Here is a 20,654-nt window from a genome sequence, read left to right as displayed (position 1 = left end):
CAAGTGTGTTTAGGGGTGTTAAATAGATGACCATATTAATGTATTTGCTTGGATCATTGAACACAACTGTTTGCAGTCTCACTGTTTGAATGTCCACTTTGTATGCTTTGATACTGTGCTTTGAGCAACTATCTCTAAGATGATAATGTGTAATCCATTAACTGGTCATTTCTTACTTTTTTTTTTTTGTAGTTCTGTATTACTTGTACCCTTTACACCACTTTGTTTTGTTTTTTCTCTTTTTTCCTTTTAAATAAAATAAAAAAAAAAAAGAAAATAATATACTCAAAGTAGGGGAATGTCTTAGTCACTTTATTGTCACTGGCACAAAATACCTAATATCCACAATTTAGAGGAAGAGAGGCTTATTTTGGCTCATGGTTTTTGTACGTGGTTGAACAGAAACAGAACGGTAGAAAGGCCTAGGAAGAGGCCAACTGCGCATCCCATGGGCTGTCAGAAAACAGAGAGAAGGGAAGAGCCAGGGACAAGAATACATACTTCCAAATCTGATTTGGCGCTTTCCACCAGGCCCTGCCTCTCAGAAGAGGAGGTAATCATAAGGTGTTCACAGGAAGAGCGGAAGCTGGGTGTGTGAAACAGTAAACCAGTCTGCTTTCTTGCTCAAGCAGACCATTGGACAATGTTAGGCATACAGAAAGGTAAATGAGAATAATAGCAATAAATTAAATGGCAGCAAACCCTGAAGCTCAAGATTAAGTGTTTTTAATCTCTCTGATGTTTAAGGATATAGGTCCTTGTTGCATAGGGCAGGAAAGTTTGGAAGCAGATCTAAAAAATAAGGGTACTTACCAGTTAAAGCAGGGACAATTAAGGCCTGCATCAAGGTCTGGCTATGATAACTACCAAGAACAACTGCAGTGAAGCAGCAGATGTAAAATGCTGACAAAGTGATCACACGACTACCCGGGAAGAAAGCACTCATTCTCTTGTGGAGCAACTCTGAAACACCAGGCCTATACTAGCTGCTTAAGTGGGGAATAAAATGTTGATGGTTTGAAAGAAGATGGAATGCAGCGTATTTTTAGAAGGAAAGATTATGTACTCCTTTTCAAAAAGTTTAGGTCTGTGGAAAATAGAACTGGGTCAAAGCTTAACATACAGATTCTAGTCATGCTGGCAAAAGATCAAACAACAAAAATAAACACATGTGTGGGAGAGGCAAGCAGGAGGTCTAAAGGTCCAGGGAAAATACATGTCACTAAAACACTATCAAAAACAAAGGGTGGAAATTTGACAGTGAAGGTAGAAGAGGGTCCCTGGGGGGAAAATTTGTGCTTGGAGAATGTCAATCTGCTGAGACAAATTGGTTTGGTTTCTACGAAGAAAAAATAAACTGCTGTATTTGTTTAAGTCTTTAATCTGGGCGTCAACTTGGAAATTCTCAAAACCCACTGCTAATGGTCTTCTTTGTAGGTCTGCTTAAGAAAAAAGGTACTATAACATAAGGTGCAAAGGGCAAAGACTGATTAGATTCTGTGGAGTGGTGGTGGGGCACAAGTGTGAGAGAGGCCCAGGGGTTGGTGCTTGTTGGGAATTGGCTTGCATTCAGTATTAGTGCAAATGTCTAATGTACACTGACTTTTTTTTTTGTACCAGGTGTCAAACTCACAATCTCACGTTTGCTAAGCAGGCACTTAGGCCACTGAGCTAAACTCCCAGCCCTGTGCCTTGACTTTTAATGCTACCATTATTTCAAACAAAGAAAAACAAAAACTAACTCTCAGAAAGCAGCAATCTTAGGAAAAATCAAAACGTAGTTCCAGGCTCACCTGGCTCTAAGCACTTTAAAAAATTAAAATATAAGCCAGGCACACCTGAAATCTCAGTACTGGAGAGGCCAAGGTGGAAGGATCACTTTGAGCCCCTAGATGTTTGAAACCAACCTGATCTCCTTCTCAACAGAAATACATTGAAGACTTCATCCATAAGCAACAAAGAGATAAAACACATGAATATTTCAAGTCACTTATTCATGATAACTTTGTATCAGTTCATCACTATGAACAACAACTATGAAAATGATGGAAAATCAAAAAAGCATAAAAATGACACAAAATCTGAAATGAGTTATAAATAATAGTATCATCTATGTAAAATAATGTTTCGTCAGAAGCAGCAAGAAATTTGAAAATAATAACTTACAGAATTATATTTTTCCAGTTGTACTATAAAGTAATTATTATTTAGTGCTTCTCTTTAATATGTAGCTATACAGCTGAATAAAAAATTCAGGAAATATAGGTAAAAAGAAATAATGTAGAAATAAGGTTGTAGGACATTCAAGGTAACCTCTAAAAATTTGTTAAGAACTGGAACCATATCTGACTTGCTTATTACACCATGGGTAATCAATAAATACTTGCTGACTGAATAAAAAGCCAACCACCTGCAATACTTAACAAGACATCTACTATAAAAGGCTGCCAGGTGCAAAGAGAAGAAACTCACTTGAAGTTAAGGAGACCATGAAATAATATCTAACTTTTCTGTGTTCAGAAATACCCGTATCTTACCAGAAAATTAGCACATCTCATTAGCAAAGACATAAAGAGACTGAAAGTAAAAGGATGGAAAATGATAGCTCATGCAAATTAAATCCAAAAGCAAGCAGGAGTAGTTATACTCATGTCTGATAAAGGCATACTCATATCAAGCCAAAATTAGAAGAGACAAAGAAGGTCATTGGTACAATCCACAAAAGAGATGTAATAACAGCTGTAAATATGCTTTGGACATCAGTGCTCAGTTTCATAAAACAGACAATACTTGACATAAAGAGACAGACCCCAAAATAATAACAGTGTGTGATCTTAAGACTCTACTCCGATAGGTCATCCAAACAAACAAACAAACAAAAAATCAATAAACATCAGAGTTAACTACACCATAGACCACACACTAAGCCAATATCTAACAACTGCAGAATATGTATTATTTTCAGCAGTTCACAAACCTTTTTCCAAAACAGATCATATTTCAAGGCACAAAGAAAGTCTTAACAAATACAAAACACTTAACAAATACAAATACAAAAACTTAATAAATACACATACAAAAACTTAACAAATACAAAAAAACTTAGTACAATAATTTCTTGCAACTTATAAGGTCACAATAGAGTGAAGCTAGAAATCAATAGCAAGGGAAACTACATAAACAAATGGGAATAAAAATACACTTTTGAATAATCCATGGGTTGTTGAAGCAAATTAAAAAGTAAATTTAAAAACTTCTAGAGTCAAACAAAAATAGAAAGGAAACATACTAGAATCTGTGGGATACAAGCAGTGAATGCCTAGATAAAAGAAATAAGTTTGGAAATAAACAATCTAATGATACATCTCAAGGTCATAGAAAAAATACAACCCAAACCTAATCCCAAACCCAAAAGAAGGAATAAAATAATGAAGATCAGGGCTAAAACTAATGAAACAGAGACAAAAAAAAAATCACTGAAATAAAGAGTTGATTCTATAACAAGATAAACAACATTGATAAACTAACCACCAGATTGACCCAATAAAATTAGGCACACAAAATGGTATATTACAATAGACACCAAGAAATACACAAGATCATCAGGGACTGTTTTGAAAACCTATATATCAATAAACTGAAAAATCTAGAAAAATGGCTAATTTCTAGACATATGTGACCTACCAAAACTGAACTGAAAGTATATTAGAAATCTAAACAGATCATTAACAATAAGACTGAAGCAGTAATAAAGTTTTAATTTTATCAGAGTTTTAAAATGCTCCTGAAATTATTCTTTTTTTTTTTTTTTTTTTGCACCAGGAATCCAACTCATGACCTCACACTTGTCAGGTAGATGCTATGTTGATGAGCTATAAGCTATATCCCTGGCCTAACCTCAAACTATTTTATAAAACAAAAAGAGAAAAAACACTTCCAAACTCATTCTACAAGGCCAATATCACACTGATACCAAAACTGAGTGAGGACATAACAATGACAAAAGAAACCATACACTAGATCCTTGATGAACAAAGGCATAAAATCCTTAATAAAATACTTGCTGAATTCAACAACACATTAAGAAGACCACACACCATGATCAAGCTGCTTGCATTCCAGGGATATATGAATAGTACAACATATGCAAACCAATAAATATAATATACTACATAAACAGAAGGATAAAAATCACATTATCTAACTCAACTGATACAAAAAAACCTAAGCAAAACTCAACCTTCATTCATGACAAAAGTTATGAAGGAAACAGGTATTGAAAGATCGTACCTTAACATAATAAAAGCTATACGTGACAAAACAGTATCACTGAATAGGGTAACTGAAACAATTTCCTCTAAAGTCAGGAGTAAGGAAAGGATATCTATCTACTTTCCTCACTCCTACTCAATACTGGAATATTAGCTGGAACAAATAGGCAAGAGAAAGAAAGGAATACAAATTAGAAAGGAAAAAATCAAATTATATATATATGCGGATGACATTATATAATCCCATACTTGAAAACTCCTAAAGACTCCACCAAGAGACATTCAGCAAAGTAGCAAGATACAAAATAAACATTTCAAAAATCATCAGTTTTTCTGTACACCAGTAATGAACTTGGTGAAAATGAACTCAGGAAAACAATTTCATTTATAATATCTTAAAGTAAATATCCAGGAATCAATCTAATCAAGGAAGTGAAAGACCTACACAATGAAATTACCGAACACTGAAGAAAAAAAACCTGAAGATACTTGAAAATGGAAAGTCCACTCACATTCACAGATTGGAAGAATAGTGTTAAAATGGTTATATTACCAAAAACGATCCAAAGAGTTGATATAATCTACATCAAAATACCAATGACATTTGTCACAAATTAGAAATAACCCTAAAATTCATATGGAAACACAAAAGACCCCAAAGAGCCAAAGTAATCTTGAGCTAAAAAAAGACTGGCACTGGAGGTTACCACAATATCAACTTCAAAATATCCTACAGAGATACAGTAACAAAAAAAGCACAGTACTGGCAGAAAAGAAACACTTATGCAAATGGAATAAGATAGAGGACAGAAAAATAAACTGATGTAGGACAGCCATCAGATTCTTGACAAAAGAGCCAAAAACATACAGAGGAGAAAGCACAGCCTTTAACCACTGGTGTGGGATAACTAGGTATCCATATGTGGAAGAGTGAATTAGATCCTTATCTCTTACCTTGTACAGAAATCAACTCAAGAATGGATAAAAGACTTAAACATAAGACCTTAAACTTTGAAACTGTTTGGAAAACACTTGAAAATACAGACCCCAGCAATGATTTCCTCAATGGACTCCCTCCCTTTCTCAATAGGACTCCCATAGCTCAAGAAATAATAGCAAGAATTGACAAATGGGATTGCATCAGCAAAGGAAACAACAGATAGTCCACAAAATAAGAAAAAACACTTGTCAGCTACTCTTCTAAGAGTGAAAACCCAGAATATATAAGGAATTCAAAAACTCCAAAAGAATAAATAGTCCAATCAATAAATAGACAAATAAAATGCAGATAATTCTCAAATTAGATTCTCAAATTCACTCTCAGAAATAGAAATGGCCAATAGAGATACATAAAAATGTTCAACATTTTTAGCCATCAAGGAAATAAAACTTTATCCAAGATTCTGTCTCATTCCAGTCAGAATAGTTGTCTTCAAGAATATGAAAAACAGTAAATGCAGGTGATGATGCAAGGAAAGAGGAATTCTTGTATACTATGGGTGGGACTATAACCCAATACAGACACTGTGGAAATCAGCATGGAGGTTCCTCCAAAACTAAACACAGAGAAACTAAATATAAGGCCAGGGATTTAACTGAGATGCACAGTGCCTTCCTGGCAAGTGCAAGGTCCTGAGTTCGATTCTTAGCACATACACAAAAAAATCCTAAACATAAGACTACCACATATATGATCCAGTGTCACCAGTCATTGGTATACAGCCAAAAGAAAGTCAGCATACTACAGTGATACCTGCAATACACATGTTTACTGTGGCACAATTCACAACAGACAAGATGTCAAAGCAGCCTAGGTGCCTGTCAAGAGATGAATAAAGAAAATGTGGCATACATAAAGCATATAATTGAAATAGTTAACTTTTTATTTCTTTCTAGAGTCTCACTATATTGTAAGCTCACCTTGAACTTGCTATGCAGCCCAGGTTGGCTTTAAACTCTTTAATATTTCTGCCTTAGCTAGGATTATAGGGATGTGATATTATGCATCGTTAATGTTCAAATTTTTAAAACTGTACTACAAAGACACACTACTATTAACCCCCCCTTAAAATATTCCTCCTCACTTCAAATACATGGAATTATTTGAATACATGGAACAAATACAATTACTCCATTACTCTTGCCACTTTCTGAAGCAGTTCTGAAAGTCCTCCTTGTTGAGTATCTTTAGTTGTGCTGTTGTTATCTTTATGTTCAAAACATTAACTTTTTATGGTCATTTCAACTTTGGGGAGAAACCAGATGTCTCATGGTGCCAGACCTCAACAGGATAGAATACGACACCCTGTCATATTTTTATGAACTTATATTTCTTTGGATCGCACTTAGTAGCAGTATTTATTGTATTTTGAGCACATCTTATAAAAATGCTCACCAAAGAGGCTTCTAGAACTGCTTCAGACAGTGGCAACATGATGGGATAAGTACTCAAAGCAAAGGAAGATTTTGAGGCAGATTAATGGTAGTGTGTCTTTCACTGCAATAAAGTTTTTATTACATTATTCTAAATACTTGCCATAGATTTTCTAAACTCTTAAATAGGCACTGATATTATTACTGAAATGAGGAAACTGAGGCACAAACTTAAAGACTTTCTCCAACTCTCCTAAGCAGAAAGCAATGAAACAAGACTATCCTGGCATCTGGTTCCCGAGCCCTGCTCATAATGCTCTTGGCTCCACAATAATCTCCCTCATAGGTTCCATACCCCCTGCAAAGCCCCAAATCTCACCTGGGCAGCACAGATGCTATACTGGGTAAACATGGCCTCATACAAGGCCATCAACCCACTCTGTCCGGCAGCTGCACAGGCTCGCGCCTCTAAGACTGGAATTGCCTGTAATATACCAATCAGACAAGGTACGACTGAGAATGAGGGAAAGCAAAATATAAGGATCCCTGTTACAGGGTGAGGGAACCAGTGCTCACCATCTCTTTCAGCTGGTTCTGCCCTGAGTGCAGGGCCTGTCGCACGCTTTGAGACAGAAGGATCTCATGGCGCAATCGCTGCTTGCCAAAGGCTACAGCTCCACTGGTCACCAGCATCATCTCTCGGCCCTGATTTTGTAGCACCGATACCTGGCATTAAGGAAGGAAAAGGTCACTGTATTATTCTATGTTCCCTACAGGAGAGCCCAGGCAGACTTTCCCATCTCTGGCCCTACCCGACTCTGTCATTTGGATCACTATTTGGATATTTACTGCTTTGATCTAACCTTTTTGGGAGTCCCAATACTGGCTGCCATGGGGGCAAAGATGAGACAGCACTGTTATACCCCTCACAATCTAGTTTCTTACTGTGATTTCAATGTGCCCCCTAAAAAGCATATGTTGGAAACTTGATAGTGTTGAAAAGTTAGGGCCCAGTGAGAGGTGCACAGGTAACAAGCACTGCACCATCATGTATGTGTTAATGACTATTATAAAAGGTTTGAGGCTCTGTGTTCTTCTCTTTGTCCTTCCATTATGGCAACAAGGCCCTCATCAGATGTGACCCTTCGGCTTAGATTTCCCAACCTACAGAATCATGAGCCAAATCAATTTCTGTTTATCATAAACTACCTATCTGTGGAATTGTCATAGCAATATAAAACTAAGACACTCCTTGATATGTATTTGTTAAACTGAATTGATTGGATACACTCAATATGGGAGGCAGATTTGATGACAACATAATACAGAAAACATGAAGATTCCATTAGGTTTCAGGCAAGCAACTCTGGTGTAAGGGTTTTTTTTTTTTTTTTTTTTTTTTGGGTCTTTTTCGTTTTTATCGGTACCAGGGATTGAACTCACGACCGCCTGCTTGCAAGGCAGGTGCTTATGCCGCTGAGCTAAATCCCCAGCCCCATGTAAAGGTATTTTTAAAAAATTGAAAATATGACTATGGAGGACAGAGTTGTGCTATAGCTAGAAGGAAAAAGCTTTTGTCTGTCTCTGGGATATCTGAATGAGTGGTTTGACTCAAACCACCAAACTAGGAAAAAGAAAAAAGAAGAAAGAACAACTCAGTATTTACATCCATCTACCCAGATTTACCCACGGTACTTAAACAGATGCTTGAGCCATGTCCCTGAGATATTTTATAGTTGGGAAGAAGGCCTAGCTATCTCCAGGCTCAGATGATGTAATTCACAGCCATAATGAAGAATCACTGACATGCATAGCTCCTTATCACTAAGAAATATAAGAAACTGAGCTACATGGTATATACTATGCGCACCTTAACATCCCCTTTTCTTGCTCTGGTGTGCTACTGGTATCTACACAAAGAGTGTTCTCAAGTTGGATTAAAGTGATCACACATTAAGATTAGTTTTACAAGTTGATATGGTGGAACTAACAAAGACTATTTCAGCTCAGTAGAGTCTTCCACTTTGGCAATTACCTGCTCCACAATAGAAGCCAGACGCCCCAATGCCAGGCCACACTCATCCCCTCGGGTCACCACAGCACTGCCGAGTTTCACGACGATTCTCTTGGCATGTTTTAGCTCACTGCGGTGGGCAAAGGACTTTCCCTGGGCACGACTGAGGGGTACTGTGATAAAGGGGATGTTGCTCCAAGAACGCACATGTCTCATGGCTGAATGCTGGCCACAATCTGTAATTCCCAAAGTCAAATACAAGAAAAATACAATATGATTTCTCTATGAAAAGATACATGTACAATATTAATCAGTTCAGCTGCCAGAAGACAGCTTTATTATTATTATTTTTTTAAGATACAGTCTCGCCGTGTAGCCCAGGCTGACTGCAAACTCATAGCAATACTCCTGCCTCAGGCTCTCAAGTGCTAGTATTGCAGGCAGCTTTATCATTAAATAAGTGAAACCAGTATTATCAAAACTATATTTAGCATGTCCTTATCCTGGTAGTGTATGCAGTTTACCCCTGTTACATAGGTCACATGCACTTAAACACTGCTGAAGAGGACAAATGTCCTGAAAACATGCTTGTAAACAGTATCAAAACCCTATGCTCAGTCTTTAGATGCAGCAATTCCATGTTCAGAAATTTATTCTAGAACAAGTTAGAGATGGAGAAAAGGAAATTTATTGGAAAATTGTTTATAAGAATGTTATTTATGATAGGAAAAATCAGAAGCAGAGCAAATGTCCAGAAGAAAGAAGGAAGATTAACATTAGAATTTTTAATAACAGGAAAATGCCCATGTTAGTTTCATATGTATGTCTAAATGTATTAAAAGACAAATTAAACAAATTGAAATATTAACACATCTCTTGATAAGATTATAGGCAGTTTTTTTTTCTTTCCTGTATTTTCCAAGTTTATGCAGTACATTACAGTGTTTTTGTAGTCAGAAAAATGTATGCTTTTAACAAAACTGTACCATTATAAAAAGAAGGAAAGTCTGGTTACCATAGACATTAAAGAATAAGTTTTTCATAATTTAAAAATCATAATCTTTAAGATTTGAATTTTAATTAATGTTTGTAATATATGATATTTACATTCATTGTGGGGAGTTGGTACACATATGTGACACACCTTAAATTCTTTAACTTTCCCTTGCCCAAAAATCACAATTAGTTCATCTATAGTTTTTCTTTCTGACATGAGAGCATCAATAAAGATGCCTGTAACAATGATAAAAGAAGCCAAAAGGAAAGCTTTTTGAAGGGAAAGCAATAGCAGAGTTAGGTATTTTCTATCTCTTTGGATATCTATTCCCAAGTAATCTTTCTCCGATACTTTTTCCTGCAACTCTGTAAAAGACTTACAAGCAGAAACAATTTAATTAATAAGCTGCAAAGTAAAAGGGTAAAAGAGTAAAAGGGTAAAAATCCAAATATCGAGCAAGGAACTCTACCATTTCTCAGCTCAACTACTACCAGCTGCTTGCCGAAGACCCTTCTCACAAATGAACGGACCCCTGGACATAGCATTACATTTCATAGCTTTTCTTGCTCAGCTACATCAGAGCAGGTGACTTACATTCTGGCTAACAAGTTGTGTGTATCAATGTTTTAAGGGATTTCCTTAACAGAAGACAAGTACTGTCTTCTTTCCTTTTCCATCTTACCTCTTAGTAAACGAGTATAAGGTGACAGCTCAAATATCCATTTTGTACTGTAGCAAAAAATGCCCACTCCTCCATGCCAGAAAGTTTCAGTGTTCAGATTGTTAGTTGCCCAGGTAAAAGCTCTGGTTTACAGTTCCTGTCACTTTTGTTTCTTAGAAACAGCTGGTCACTGTGATAGACAGCTGGTCACTATAATACATATTGTAAGAACCAGTCAAAGACAGCCAAGTACTCTGCATTTGTACTTCCCCTTGCAGACCCCATAAAAACCTTCCTTCCTGAGCTTTCAGGGCCTGACATTTTGAAGGATAATTGATTCCTTGTCAGTGCCCATCCGACATTAAATCTGCCTTCAAATCCTGGATGATGTTTCAGTGTTTCTGTCTGTTGTTGCAGGACCACAAGACAAGATAGGAACTGTGAAAGAGTATGTGGAGCACAAATCCCTGATGACTCCGAAGTGCTGCTCTGCAAGCCCTGGACTGTTTGTCTCCTTGTAGGGCTCCTGGCTTCTTTACAGGAAGAAAGAAGAGAAATTCATTGCTATCCCACTTGAGCCATTGCTACTTATTTCTCATTGCATACTGTAACTGACCAGAAGGAGAGAAAATACATGGCAGATGGGTGGGGGTCCAGGCAGGAGATCAGTAATTTGGGGGTCAGTAAAAACACCTTCCCCTAGTTGGGATTCTCTAAGATCAAGAAGTAAGAAAAGATGAGATGGGTAATTTAGGTTCTCGGCAGGAACAAACTTTAAGCCATTCCTTGCAAAGAACTTCCTATGTATCATTCCAGGCAACTAAAATATTTGACACTAAAATAATTGGTCTAAACCACCATTAATGCTATAATTGTATCATTACAGAGTAACTATCTTCATTTGAACTAGCCATTATCATACCTCCTTTTGTATTTACAAATTTTTCAATTTCTCCACCTCTTATCCCCTGGCCACAAACTTCCCCTACCATAATCTAGCGCCTACTCTCCATTCTCTATGCTGCCACTACGACAGGTAGAGCAGGCAAAAGCTCATTCTCGGGGCTGGGGATTTAGCTCAGCGGCATAAGCACCTGCCTTGCAAGCAGGCAGTCGTGAGTTCAATCCCTGGTACCGATAAAAAGGAAAAAGACAAAAAAAAAAAGTGCGTTCTTTTCCCCTGGCCTCTTTCAGGGTAGAGTTTTTTTTTCCCTCCCTTAAATAATTATGTTTTAAGCTACTATGTTTCAAGTTTCTGGCACTACAAGAAAGATAAACTGACCTTTTGTCTGAGTTACTTGAATGAAATATCTGACACCCAAAGTTAAAGGGGGAAAAGGTTTACTTAAGCTCACAGTTTGTAGAGGTTTGAATCTCTAATGAGCAGGCTTTAAGGTAGGATGGCATGGCAGACAGGATTGGAGAGGAGAAACAGTCCATGGCAGGCAGAAGGTAGCAAAGCAAGCAAACAAGGGACAAGATGAGCCTCTCTTTATCCTTTATACTATATCCAGGCTACCGGGATTAGGGTGATGCAAATCAATCAGTGGACTGATTTAGTAATTGCCCACCTTTAATCCTAGCATTGCACAATAAATCAATCACACTTTACATTTAGTCACCTCTGAAAAAGCCCCATTTATGACTGTCTGGGGCTTTAGTGGGGACATCTAGACACAAACCATAACACCTTTTTTCACACAGGGTGTAGTCTAGCTCCTGGCAACTATCAGTAAAGCATCAACTGAGCTAGAACTGTGGCTTTTGCATCCTTGCTGGAGGCACAAGTGCAGTTTCAGCTGGGGATGTCCCCAAAGGACTTGGTGTGTTGTTGGGCTGCCTATATTCACTATGCTAATCAATATGGGTACCCTGTCTTCAGGGATATCATCTTTAGCAATAAATATACCCAAGGCTAAGCTTAAAAGTTGTACATGACAGTTTGGTCCCAGTTACCTAACAGAGGTAGTAGAGGGACAGACTTTCTCTACTGGGGTTTGGATCTGCGATCATTAGTAGTATTTGTGGAACTCAGAGGAATGTCAAGTTTCACGTACTCCTTTGAAAGCTGTCAGCACTAAGTCTTTTGACCATTTGTCTGTCCTGTCCATTGCAGGGCATGTTCTGACTTGGAAGGGTACGAGCACGGGAAGGCAGCCTGATAGGGCACCTTATGAGCACAGGTGGTGGGCAGTAAATCAGTCCAGGTGATCAAATGGTAGAAACCAATGAGAATCCAACAGCCAAGTCCATATCTACATTAGTAAAGGATGGTATAACAACTAAGTCCCAGGCAGAGAAACATCACGTGGCTGCAGGCAACTGAGTCACAGTACAGTAGAGCTTAGAGGATTCAAAAGCAGGTCACAATTATCAGTAAGGTTTCAAGCAGATAACTCAGTCAAGTCCAGTGCATCTTAGCATCAGGCAAGATTCATGGGACACAGGACATTGGGGGTTTTCTGCTGAACAATGCAGTTTATCTTCAGACTGACATTTGGTACATTTTTTACGTTCTGTAGTACATTATATTTTTAAGGTTTGTACTGAGAACTAAGAAGACCTTAATCAGTTAGGAAAATCCACAGCTTCTGGATGATTCATTTTTTCTTATTTTCTAAGGAACCTTTAGGCACTGAGCCCTGAAAATCTGTTTCCCTAGCAGGCCCAGGGTGCTATCATGGTGTATGTGTGTACTCATGTATGTGGGACACTTTGGATGGGAGGAGGGATGTCCACATTCCTCAGAAGTTGCATGGATAAAAGGCCAAGGGATGAGAAGCCCTTTACTACTTCATCAGAGTCCTCATGTCCAGCAATCAACAAGACTCTTCCAGGCCTCAAAAAGGATCCCTGCCATGACTTCCCCCTCTCTTCTTGGTCTTCCATTGCCTAGGTCTTCCTCACTACACTGTTCAACTTTGTCTTTATTTCTTTTCTGCTGTTCTGGCCATCATTTTGAGTGTACACAAAGCTCTGAACTTCAGAAAAATCTGGATTTAAAGTAATCTAAAATTCTAGAACAGACCAGAACATGCTTACTTCTATAAACAGATTTAAAGAATTACAATGTTGACAATAAAATACTGAAATGAACCTTTACTATATACTAACAGCTGTACTAAGTAGTACTGTATAAGACTATCTTATACATATAGTACAATGATTAAGGCTGTAAAAATGATGGATATAGGTTATGCAGCCATACTAATTAAATTAAAATCTCAATGCCTCCTCTTGTTTCTACCTTACCTATCTCATAAAACTGCTACAGAGAGAAGACAACTTATACATGAACAGGGACTAAAACAAAGTAAACACTTGGTGTTAGCCAGCTTTGCAAAAAAGTGTTAGCTGCTACCATCTTATCAGCTTTCTGAATTATGAGTCAAGCCTTATGAGTATTATTATGATCTCCATTTTATAAATAAGGAACCAGAGGCCCAGATAAATTATTTATCACCATTACCAGATTGAAAAATATGAGCACAACATTCTGCAGATGAAGTTTATTTTCCCAATCTTTGAATGTAGGCTAGCCTTTTGATGTGTTTTGACCAGAACAAGGTAGCACAAAAAACAACATAAATTCTTCGCTTAATCCTTGAGAGGTCTTGCAATGTCCCTGTCTTGCTGTTCTTGGGAGCCCACAAGCACCAAGTGAGAAACCTGTGAACCACCTGCTGGAAGATGGGAGATCACATGGAAGAGAGATGATCTCACATTCCAGCAGGGGCCCCTGTTCAGAGCAATCAGTCCTGAATCAGCCTGAAAGCTGACAAAGACACATAATCACTGTGAGTTCAGCCCAGTCCAAACTGCCAACCCATACAATTGTGACCTTCATAGACAACTGTTGTTTTAAGTCACTAAGTTACTTAATTTATAAGTAGCAGAGCCAGTTTTAAATTTCAGGGAGGCAGGTTTCAGTTTATACTCTAAATCTTTACACTTCTTTTTACATGAATGGGAAACAGATGTATTTCCAGATGATAAGCAAGATTAAGTGATATCAAAGAAATACTTAACTTAAAAAACAGTGTGCCCCAACAAATGATACCAGAACAACTAAATAGCCTTAGGTCAAAAAATAAAGTTTGATCTAAACCTTACACACCTGTTACAAAGATTAATCTCAAATGGATCATGAATTTACACGTAAAATCATGAAAATCATAAAAACTCATTTTTAGAAAAAAATAAAAAATGTATAGGATGTAGAGATATACACAGAATTCTTAAGTTTGATCCTAAATGTACAACTCACAAAAAAAAAAAAAATTTAAAGCTGGGAATGGTAGTCCATATTGATGCCTGTATCTATCAGGCAAGGCCTGATCTCAAGGAAGGATCTCAAGTTCCAGCCCAGCTATAAAATAAAAAGGTCTGATAGTGGAGTTGGGGATTTAGTTCTGTAGTAAAACTCCTGTCCAACAAGAGTGAGACCTTGGATTTGGCACCAAAAAATAAAAAAGAAAGACAAAAAGAAAGAAACAAAGAAAAGACAAAAAGATTTGGGAATGTAGCTCAGTGCAAGGGCCCCAGGTTCAATCCCCAATACCAAACAAACAAAACAAAACAATATAAATTGGCTGTCATCAAAATGAAAGTCTTGCCTCTGTGAAAGATTCTGGTAAGAAAATGAAGAGTCTTAGGGAAGAAATTCAATGTGACTTGGTGTAGAATGTTTCCAAATCATGTATTTGACAAGGACTAGTATCCGTAAGAAAGAATTCTTCAAAATTTCACAGGAGAAAAACATCCAAATTCAGTTAAAAATTAGCAAAACATATGACAGACCCTACACTGAAGATGCATTACATAAACAGCAAATGAGCACATGAAAAGCCGTTAAATGTCATTAGTCATTAGGGAAAGCTTAAAGCCACAATATGGTATCAAACATAAAATGGCTAATATAAAAAAATCATAATATACAGTGCTCATGAAGAAACAGTAAGTGGATCACTCACAGATCGCTGGTGGGAATGCAAAATAGTGATTACCCTGCAAAAACTGGCAGTTTCCTATAAAACACACAACCACCATTGAAAATAACACAACCACCATTGAAAATAACAGTTGAAGTTTTAGGCATTTAATCCAGAGAAATGAAAACTATGTTCACAAAAAATTCTGTAAACAAATGTTCAAAACAGCCTTATTCACAATAGAAATAAAAAAGGTAAAAACTCAGATATCCTTTCCAGATGTCCTTCAGTGGGTGAATGGCTGTACTAACTATGGTGTACCTTTAACAATAAATGCTATTCAGTAACAAAAACAAACCAACTGATACAGCAAGCTCAATGAATATCTAGAACATCACGTTGAGTTTTTTAAAACCCACGTATTGTGTGATCCCATTTATACAACATTCTTAAAATGATAAAATTATTAAAACTTTAGATTAGTTTTGGCCAGGGAACAGGGAATAGTAATTAAAAGAGAGAAACATGAAAAAGCCTATATCATTAAGATATTCTGTATCTTGATGATCTCAATGTCAACAACTTGGTCAAAATGTTGGGTGAAATTGGGTAAAGGACGTAGTGGACGTCTTTGTTTTATTTCAAAATCTGACAACTACTTTTAAAAAATGAGTAAAAAATAGCCTGTACAAACAAACTGTACAACAATCATTGGGAAATAACTATAGGGAACGCTTTAACAAGTACACACACTTGGCACATTTTGTCAGCAGGCACTCTCTTCGCTTTCGTCCAGCTTTGCCAAACTATATTTTTCCCCTTTAAAAACTTACCTGAAACCCACTTGACTATCAAACCTTTCACCTACTCATCAATTGATACATACACAATCTGGAGGCAGCTGTGGACTGGACCCAAGGCAGAAGACGCTGGTTGAAGGGCTGGAATCCAGAGCGGTAAACTTGACTCAACATGGTGAGACGTAGTCACTAATCCGGTATCTGCACAATGTGTTTTTAAAAGTAAATGATGGGGACGGGGATTTAACTCAGCGGTACAAGCACCTGTCTGGCAAGCACAAGGTTGTGAGTTCAATCTGTGGTACCAAAAAAAAAAAGAAAAAGAAAAAGGTAAATGATTTTCTTCCTCCTCTCCAGAATCTCAGACTAAAAAAATCTGACTCTCCCAATCCATGTTAGCATGTTAAATGACTATGAGCATATCCTGTAGAAGATGAGCACATGGATAGAAATCTTAGCTTTTGAGGACATGGTGGTTATGAGCATTTTGCTTTTTCCTTCTCTAGCTTAAACTAGTGGTGGGCATGTCCATTTTGCAGCTCACTGATTTTCTGTGCTGGTGAAGAAGATCTTGTACTACATATAAAACATAAAATAGTGAATGTGTATGTTATAAATTTTCCTTTAAAATTTTTTATTATAACCTAAAAAAAGGGCAAAAACAAAACAAAACAGTGGGCCACAGGTTGAACATACTTGCTTTAGATGAATTGTTTCTTCAAAAAAAAAAGATAGGCAACATCTTCCAACATGTACATGGAAAGGCCATTTATTACTGTAGCTTTTATTATGCTACAGAGACACTGGTGTTTTCTCAAGACAAGAAAAATACTTGCTTTGCTTGAGCAACTAATTTATGTTTTATTTACTGTGGACATATTCCAATTCTCTTCTTAAACATTCCTCAAATATCTAGCAAAGAAGCAAGAAGGAATGGAATATACTGTTTCACAATTTATACTGCAACAAGGTACAGAAATGGGAGAAAGAAGAGATAGACAAGAGTATCTCCTACAAAACATATGGGATCAGGCAGGCAACTCAATATGTGAAGGATGTATTTGCTGGCTTCCATTTTCTGCATAACACTGAAATAGAATACAAGCTCGTGATCTATGTTTGTCATTTATATAAATTCCTTCAATGGTTGTTAAATAATTGGTTACATGCCAATTCTCTAAAACACCTACAGAGAGCCAGAGAGTAAAATAATCCAATAGCAACATTAAACTGTAGTTCTACTTTCTTTATGAAACTTTCCCCCACAACTCAAACCTTTTTGGTTGGATTTAACCTGCAGGTAGCTTTTACCTGATTCATGTGCTACTGTCACTTTTCCCAACTGGTTTATCAACAACTTCCTACCGACAGCATGGTAAAAAGGATAGGGAACCCAGGCTTCAAAGCTGGACTTACTTCGGTTTGAGTTGTACTTCTATGTGCCTTTTGGAGTGTTGCCTAATAATTCTAAGCTTCACTTTCCTCATGTGTAAATCAGGAACAATAACAGAAAAGTCTTCATGAAATTACTGCGAGTGTTAAATAACACACGCAAAGTGCTTGGGCTCAGTAAACATTTTCCTGTTTCTGTCTTTTGGGTACTAATATGGCTTATAATCCCCCCCGCCTTCCAGTACCTGTCATAAGGCGATGAAGTCAATAGAGTTACTGATGGGTCCGATCACACACACTTATACACTGTTTACCTCCTCTTATCTAAGGTAATTGAAAGCTCTGAATGTCTAAGGTCCATTGAGTTAACCCAGAAAACCCCATCTCAGGCCTCTTCCCAGCTCCACTTTTTCTAGAGTGGCGGAAGCTCACTGGAGTTTAAGTCCAATTCCTCACTACTCCAACAGATGGTTCACCCTGCCAGTTTATTATGCTCTCAAGAAGCAGACAGATAGATAATCCTAAGAAGCAAAGGGTGAGGGCGCAGTGTGTGTGTGTGTGTGTGTGTGTGTGTGTGTGTGTGTTAGACTTAATGTCATTAGGTGGGAAGTTTCTGGTTTTGACTCAGGCTTATTCTCAAGTATCTTCTTACATGTTCTGAACAGAAAGCCTTATCCCTGATTTAGACACGGAACAGAACCGCAGTCCCAAAAACATCACCCAGAAACACACGGTTTACTATTCAAACACAAAGACAAAGGCTGGATGATAAACCTCATCATTTTAGGAGGGCAGAGGACAATAAGGAGGGGGCGAGGGTAGGAAACTCCCTTGTACTAGGAAGGCTCACACACCATATAGCACACAGCAATTGGCGGTGGTGAGGGAACTGATCGGCTGCAGAGAGGTTCACAAGTGCCCATCAGGCCACGGAGAACTGCAGACACAGGCCCCTGAGAGTCCTTATGTGTACGTTATAAACCGGATTACTGGTACCGCCGCCGCGACCACCGCAGGTGCACAGGAGGCTGGGTCCGGACTTGGCACAGAAAGCTGCAGTCTTTAAACCTCCTACCTGGTCTTCTGCGGCAAGGGAGGTCGGGGCCTGAAGGCATCTGTAGAGCCTGGCAGTCTGCGCCGTGGCATACGGCACCACGCCGGAGCCCTGCAGCGCGCCGCGGGCCCACTGCAGCAGGGATCTCTAGGCCGCGCCCACACCCGCCGGCCGCGACCCCGGCGCCAGCACCTGCCTCCCGGCGCCCGAGCCGGAGTTCACTCCCGCCTCCCCGCATCGCTTACCTGTCTCGCCTGCGCTCAGCCAGCCACCCTCCCGGCGGCGCTCCACGCCGGGCTGCTGCGGGCGCCCGCTCCGCCTCGGTTTTCTTCCGTCTACGTACCCCACGAGGACGTCACGTCAGCACCGTTGGCGTAAACCCAGGCCGCCAGGCTTACGCTGTTGACGTGGGGCACCCGGAAGGCAGCGAGCTGCGCAGCGCTGTAGGCGTAGGCGCCCTACGAGAATCCCGCCCGCGCTCCACGTGGCGGGGCTCTCTCCAGACTGGAGCCAGCTGGGGAAGGCGGGGCCCGGCGAGCGTCGTTTCCAGCGCATCCCCAAGCAGCCTGGCGAGCATTTCGGGTGGTAGCCTAGCTGTTGGTGGATTTTTAAAGGTGTGCTTGTTGATATTGACCGTTTATAGCCTCGGCTCACCTCAGAAATAGGTGGCGTCAATTTATTACAGCGCCTCCCCCCTCCCAGCCCAGCAAATTTTGGCTGTTTAGGTGGGAAAATCTGGGCACTACCGTCAACTCTTGTCACGGAGCCTTCCCCCGCGATCTCAGCTCAATTGTTTCAGCAAAGTTGTTAGAATATTGCATTTTGAGATAGTGAATGTACTCACTGATTGGAATTATTCCGAAGGCGAATGCAGATCAATTGTTAAAATGGTAGTACAGATTTTTTTTTTTTTTTTTTTTTTTTTTTTTTTTTTTTTTTTTTGGCTGCTTACTGTTTTTCTTGGAGGGCACGTTCTTGCATGGGCACATAGTTTGGGGTGGGCGCAGTACTTGATTGTGAAGAAGGGAAAAAAATTAGGAGACAAGGAAAACTATAATTTTAAAATTGTACTTTTAAGAAAAGTGCACCTTAAGGACACACAGGAAGGGATGGCTTTTCATTTTCCGACATTCTCTTTAATTTCCTTTTTGGGGTACTGTAGTTTTCAATGTAGAGCTCTTTTACTTCCTTTGTCAGAATGACTCCTAGGTACTCCTTTTTTTTTTTTTTTTTAACTATTGTGAAAGGTATTGTTTCCCTAATTTTTCTATTAGTGAGTTTCATGTACAAGAGGGCTATTGATTTTGAATGTTGACTTTGCATTTAGTTATGCTACTGAATTTGCTTATTAAATTTAGAAATTGTTTGGTAGAGGTTTTGCAGTTTTCTATGTAGAGTATCATGTCATTTTGCAAGTAACGGTAGTTTACTTTATTCCTTTTCCTTATGTTGTTCCATTGCTCTAGCTAAATTTTCCAGAACTGTATTGCATAACATTAGTGACAGTGGACATCCCTGTCTTGTTCCTGATTTTAGAGAGAAAGCTTTTAGTTTTTTGCCCATTTAGTATGATGTTGGCTGATTTATCATCGATGCCTTTTATTAGACTGAGATAAAGACCATCTGTTTCAATTTTCTGTAGGATTTTTTTTAATCATGAATGAGCACTGAACTTTGTCAAAAGTTTTTTCTGTGTCTATAGAGAAGACCACACAGTTTGTGTTTTGGCTCTGTTAATATGGTGTATTACATTTATTGATTTATGTATGTTGAACCATCCCTGAATCCCTGATCAGAGATAAATTAATGCATTGGAGAGTAAAAAAAAAACAATACAAAGAATTCATCAATACAAAGTTGGTGATGGTGTATAATCTTATTTATGATTTGCTGTATTCTGTATGCCAGTATCTTACTGAGAATTTCTGCATCTATGTTCATTAAGAAGATTGACCTGTAGTGCTCTTTCTTAACTGGGTCCTTCTCCAGGATAATGCTTGCTTCCAGGAATGAATTTGGGAGTATCGATTCTCTTTCAGTTTTATTAAAGTGTTTGAGAGGTAGTGGTGTTAGGTCTTCTTTAAATCTCTTGTAGAACTCAGCAGTGAATCCAGCAGGGCCTGGGCTTCTCTTTGCTGGTAGGTTTTTAATTACATCTTCA

The 20,654-nt window shown here is 38.4% G+C and overlaps 1 protein-coding gene across 4 annotated transcripts in view; it reads right to left on the bottom strand.

Annotated features, from left to right (window-relative positions):
- The window catches only part of Aldh18a1 (aldehyde dehydrogenase 18 family member A1), a 43,487-nt gene extending 24,608 nt beyond the window's left edge, over positions 1 to 18,879 (bottom strand). For 2 of the 4 annotated variants that reach the window (XM_013143548.3, XM_003479760.5), the window contains exons 1-5: positions 18,739 to 18,878; positions 16,134 to 16,343; positions 8,680 to 8,894; positions 7,221 to 7,370; positions 7,024 to 7,128 (exon numbers count right to left, since the gene is read on the bottom strand). In XM_013143548.3, coding sequence (XP_012999002.1) covers positions 7,024 to 7,128; positions 7,221 to 7,370; positions 8,680 to 8,894; positions 16,134 to 16,221 — 558 coding nt within the window. In that variant the 5' untranslated portion in view covers positions 16,222 to 16,343; positions 18,739 to 18,878. Of the gene's footprint in view, positions 1 to 7,023; positions 7,129 to 7,220; positions 7,371 to 8,679; positions 8,895 to 16,133; positions 16,344 to 18,738 lie in introns of all 4 variants that reach the window. The other 2 variants (XM_005008038.4, XM_063245164.1) reach the window with 2 other exon arrangements.
- Between the last annotated feature and the right edge of the window lie 1,775 nt (positions 18,880 to 20,654).

Source organism: Cavia porcellus, unplaced genomic scaffold (assembly GCF_034190915.1).
Source record: "Cavia porcellus strain 051 isolate PalLab524CR breed Dunkin Hartley unplaced genomic scaffold, mCavPor4.1 scaffold_2, whole genome shotgun sequence".
Taxonomy (NCBI): domain Eukaryota; kingdom Metazoa; phylum Chordata; class Mammalia; order Rodentia; family Caviidae; genus Cavia; species Cavia porcellus.
The sequence above is the reverse complement of the archived record's forward strand: the minus strand, read 5'-3'. Positions and strand labels throughout refer to the sequence as shown.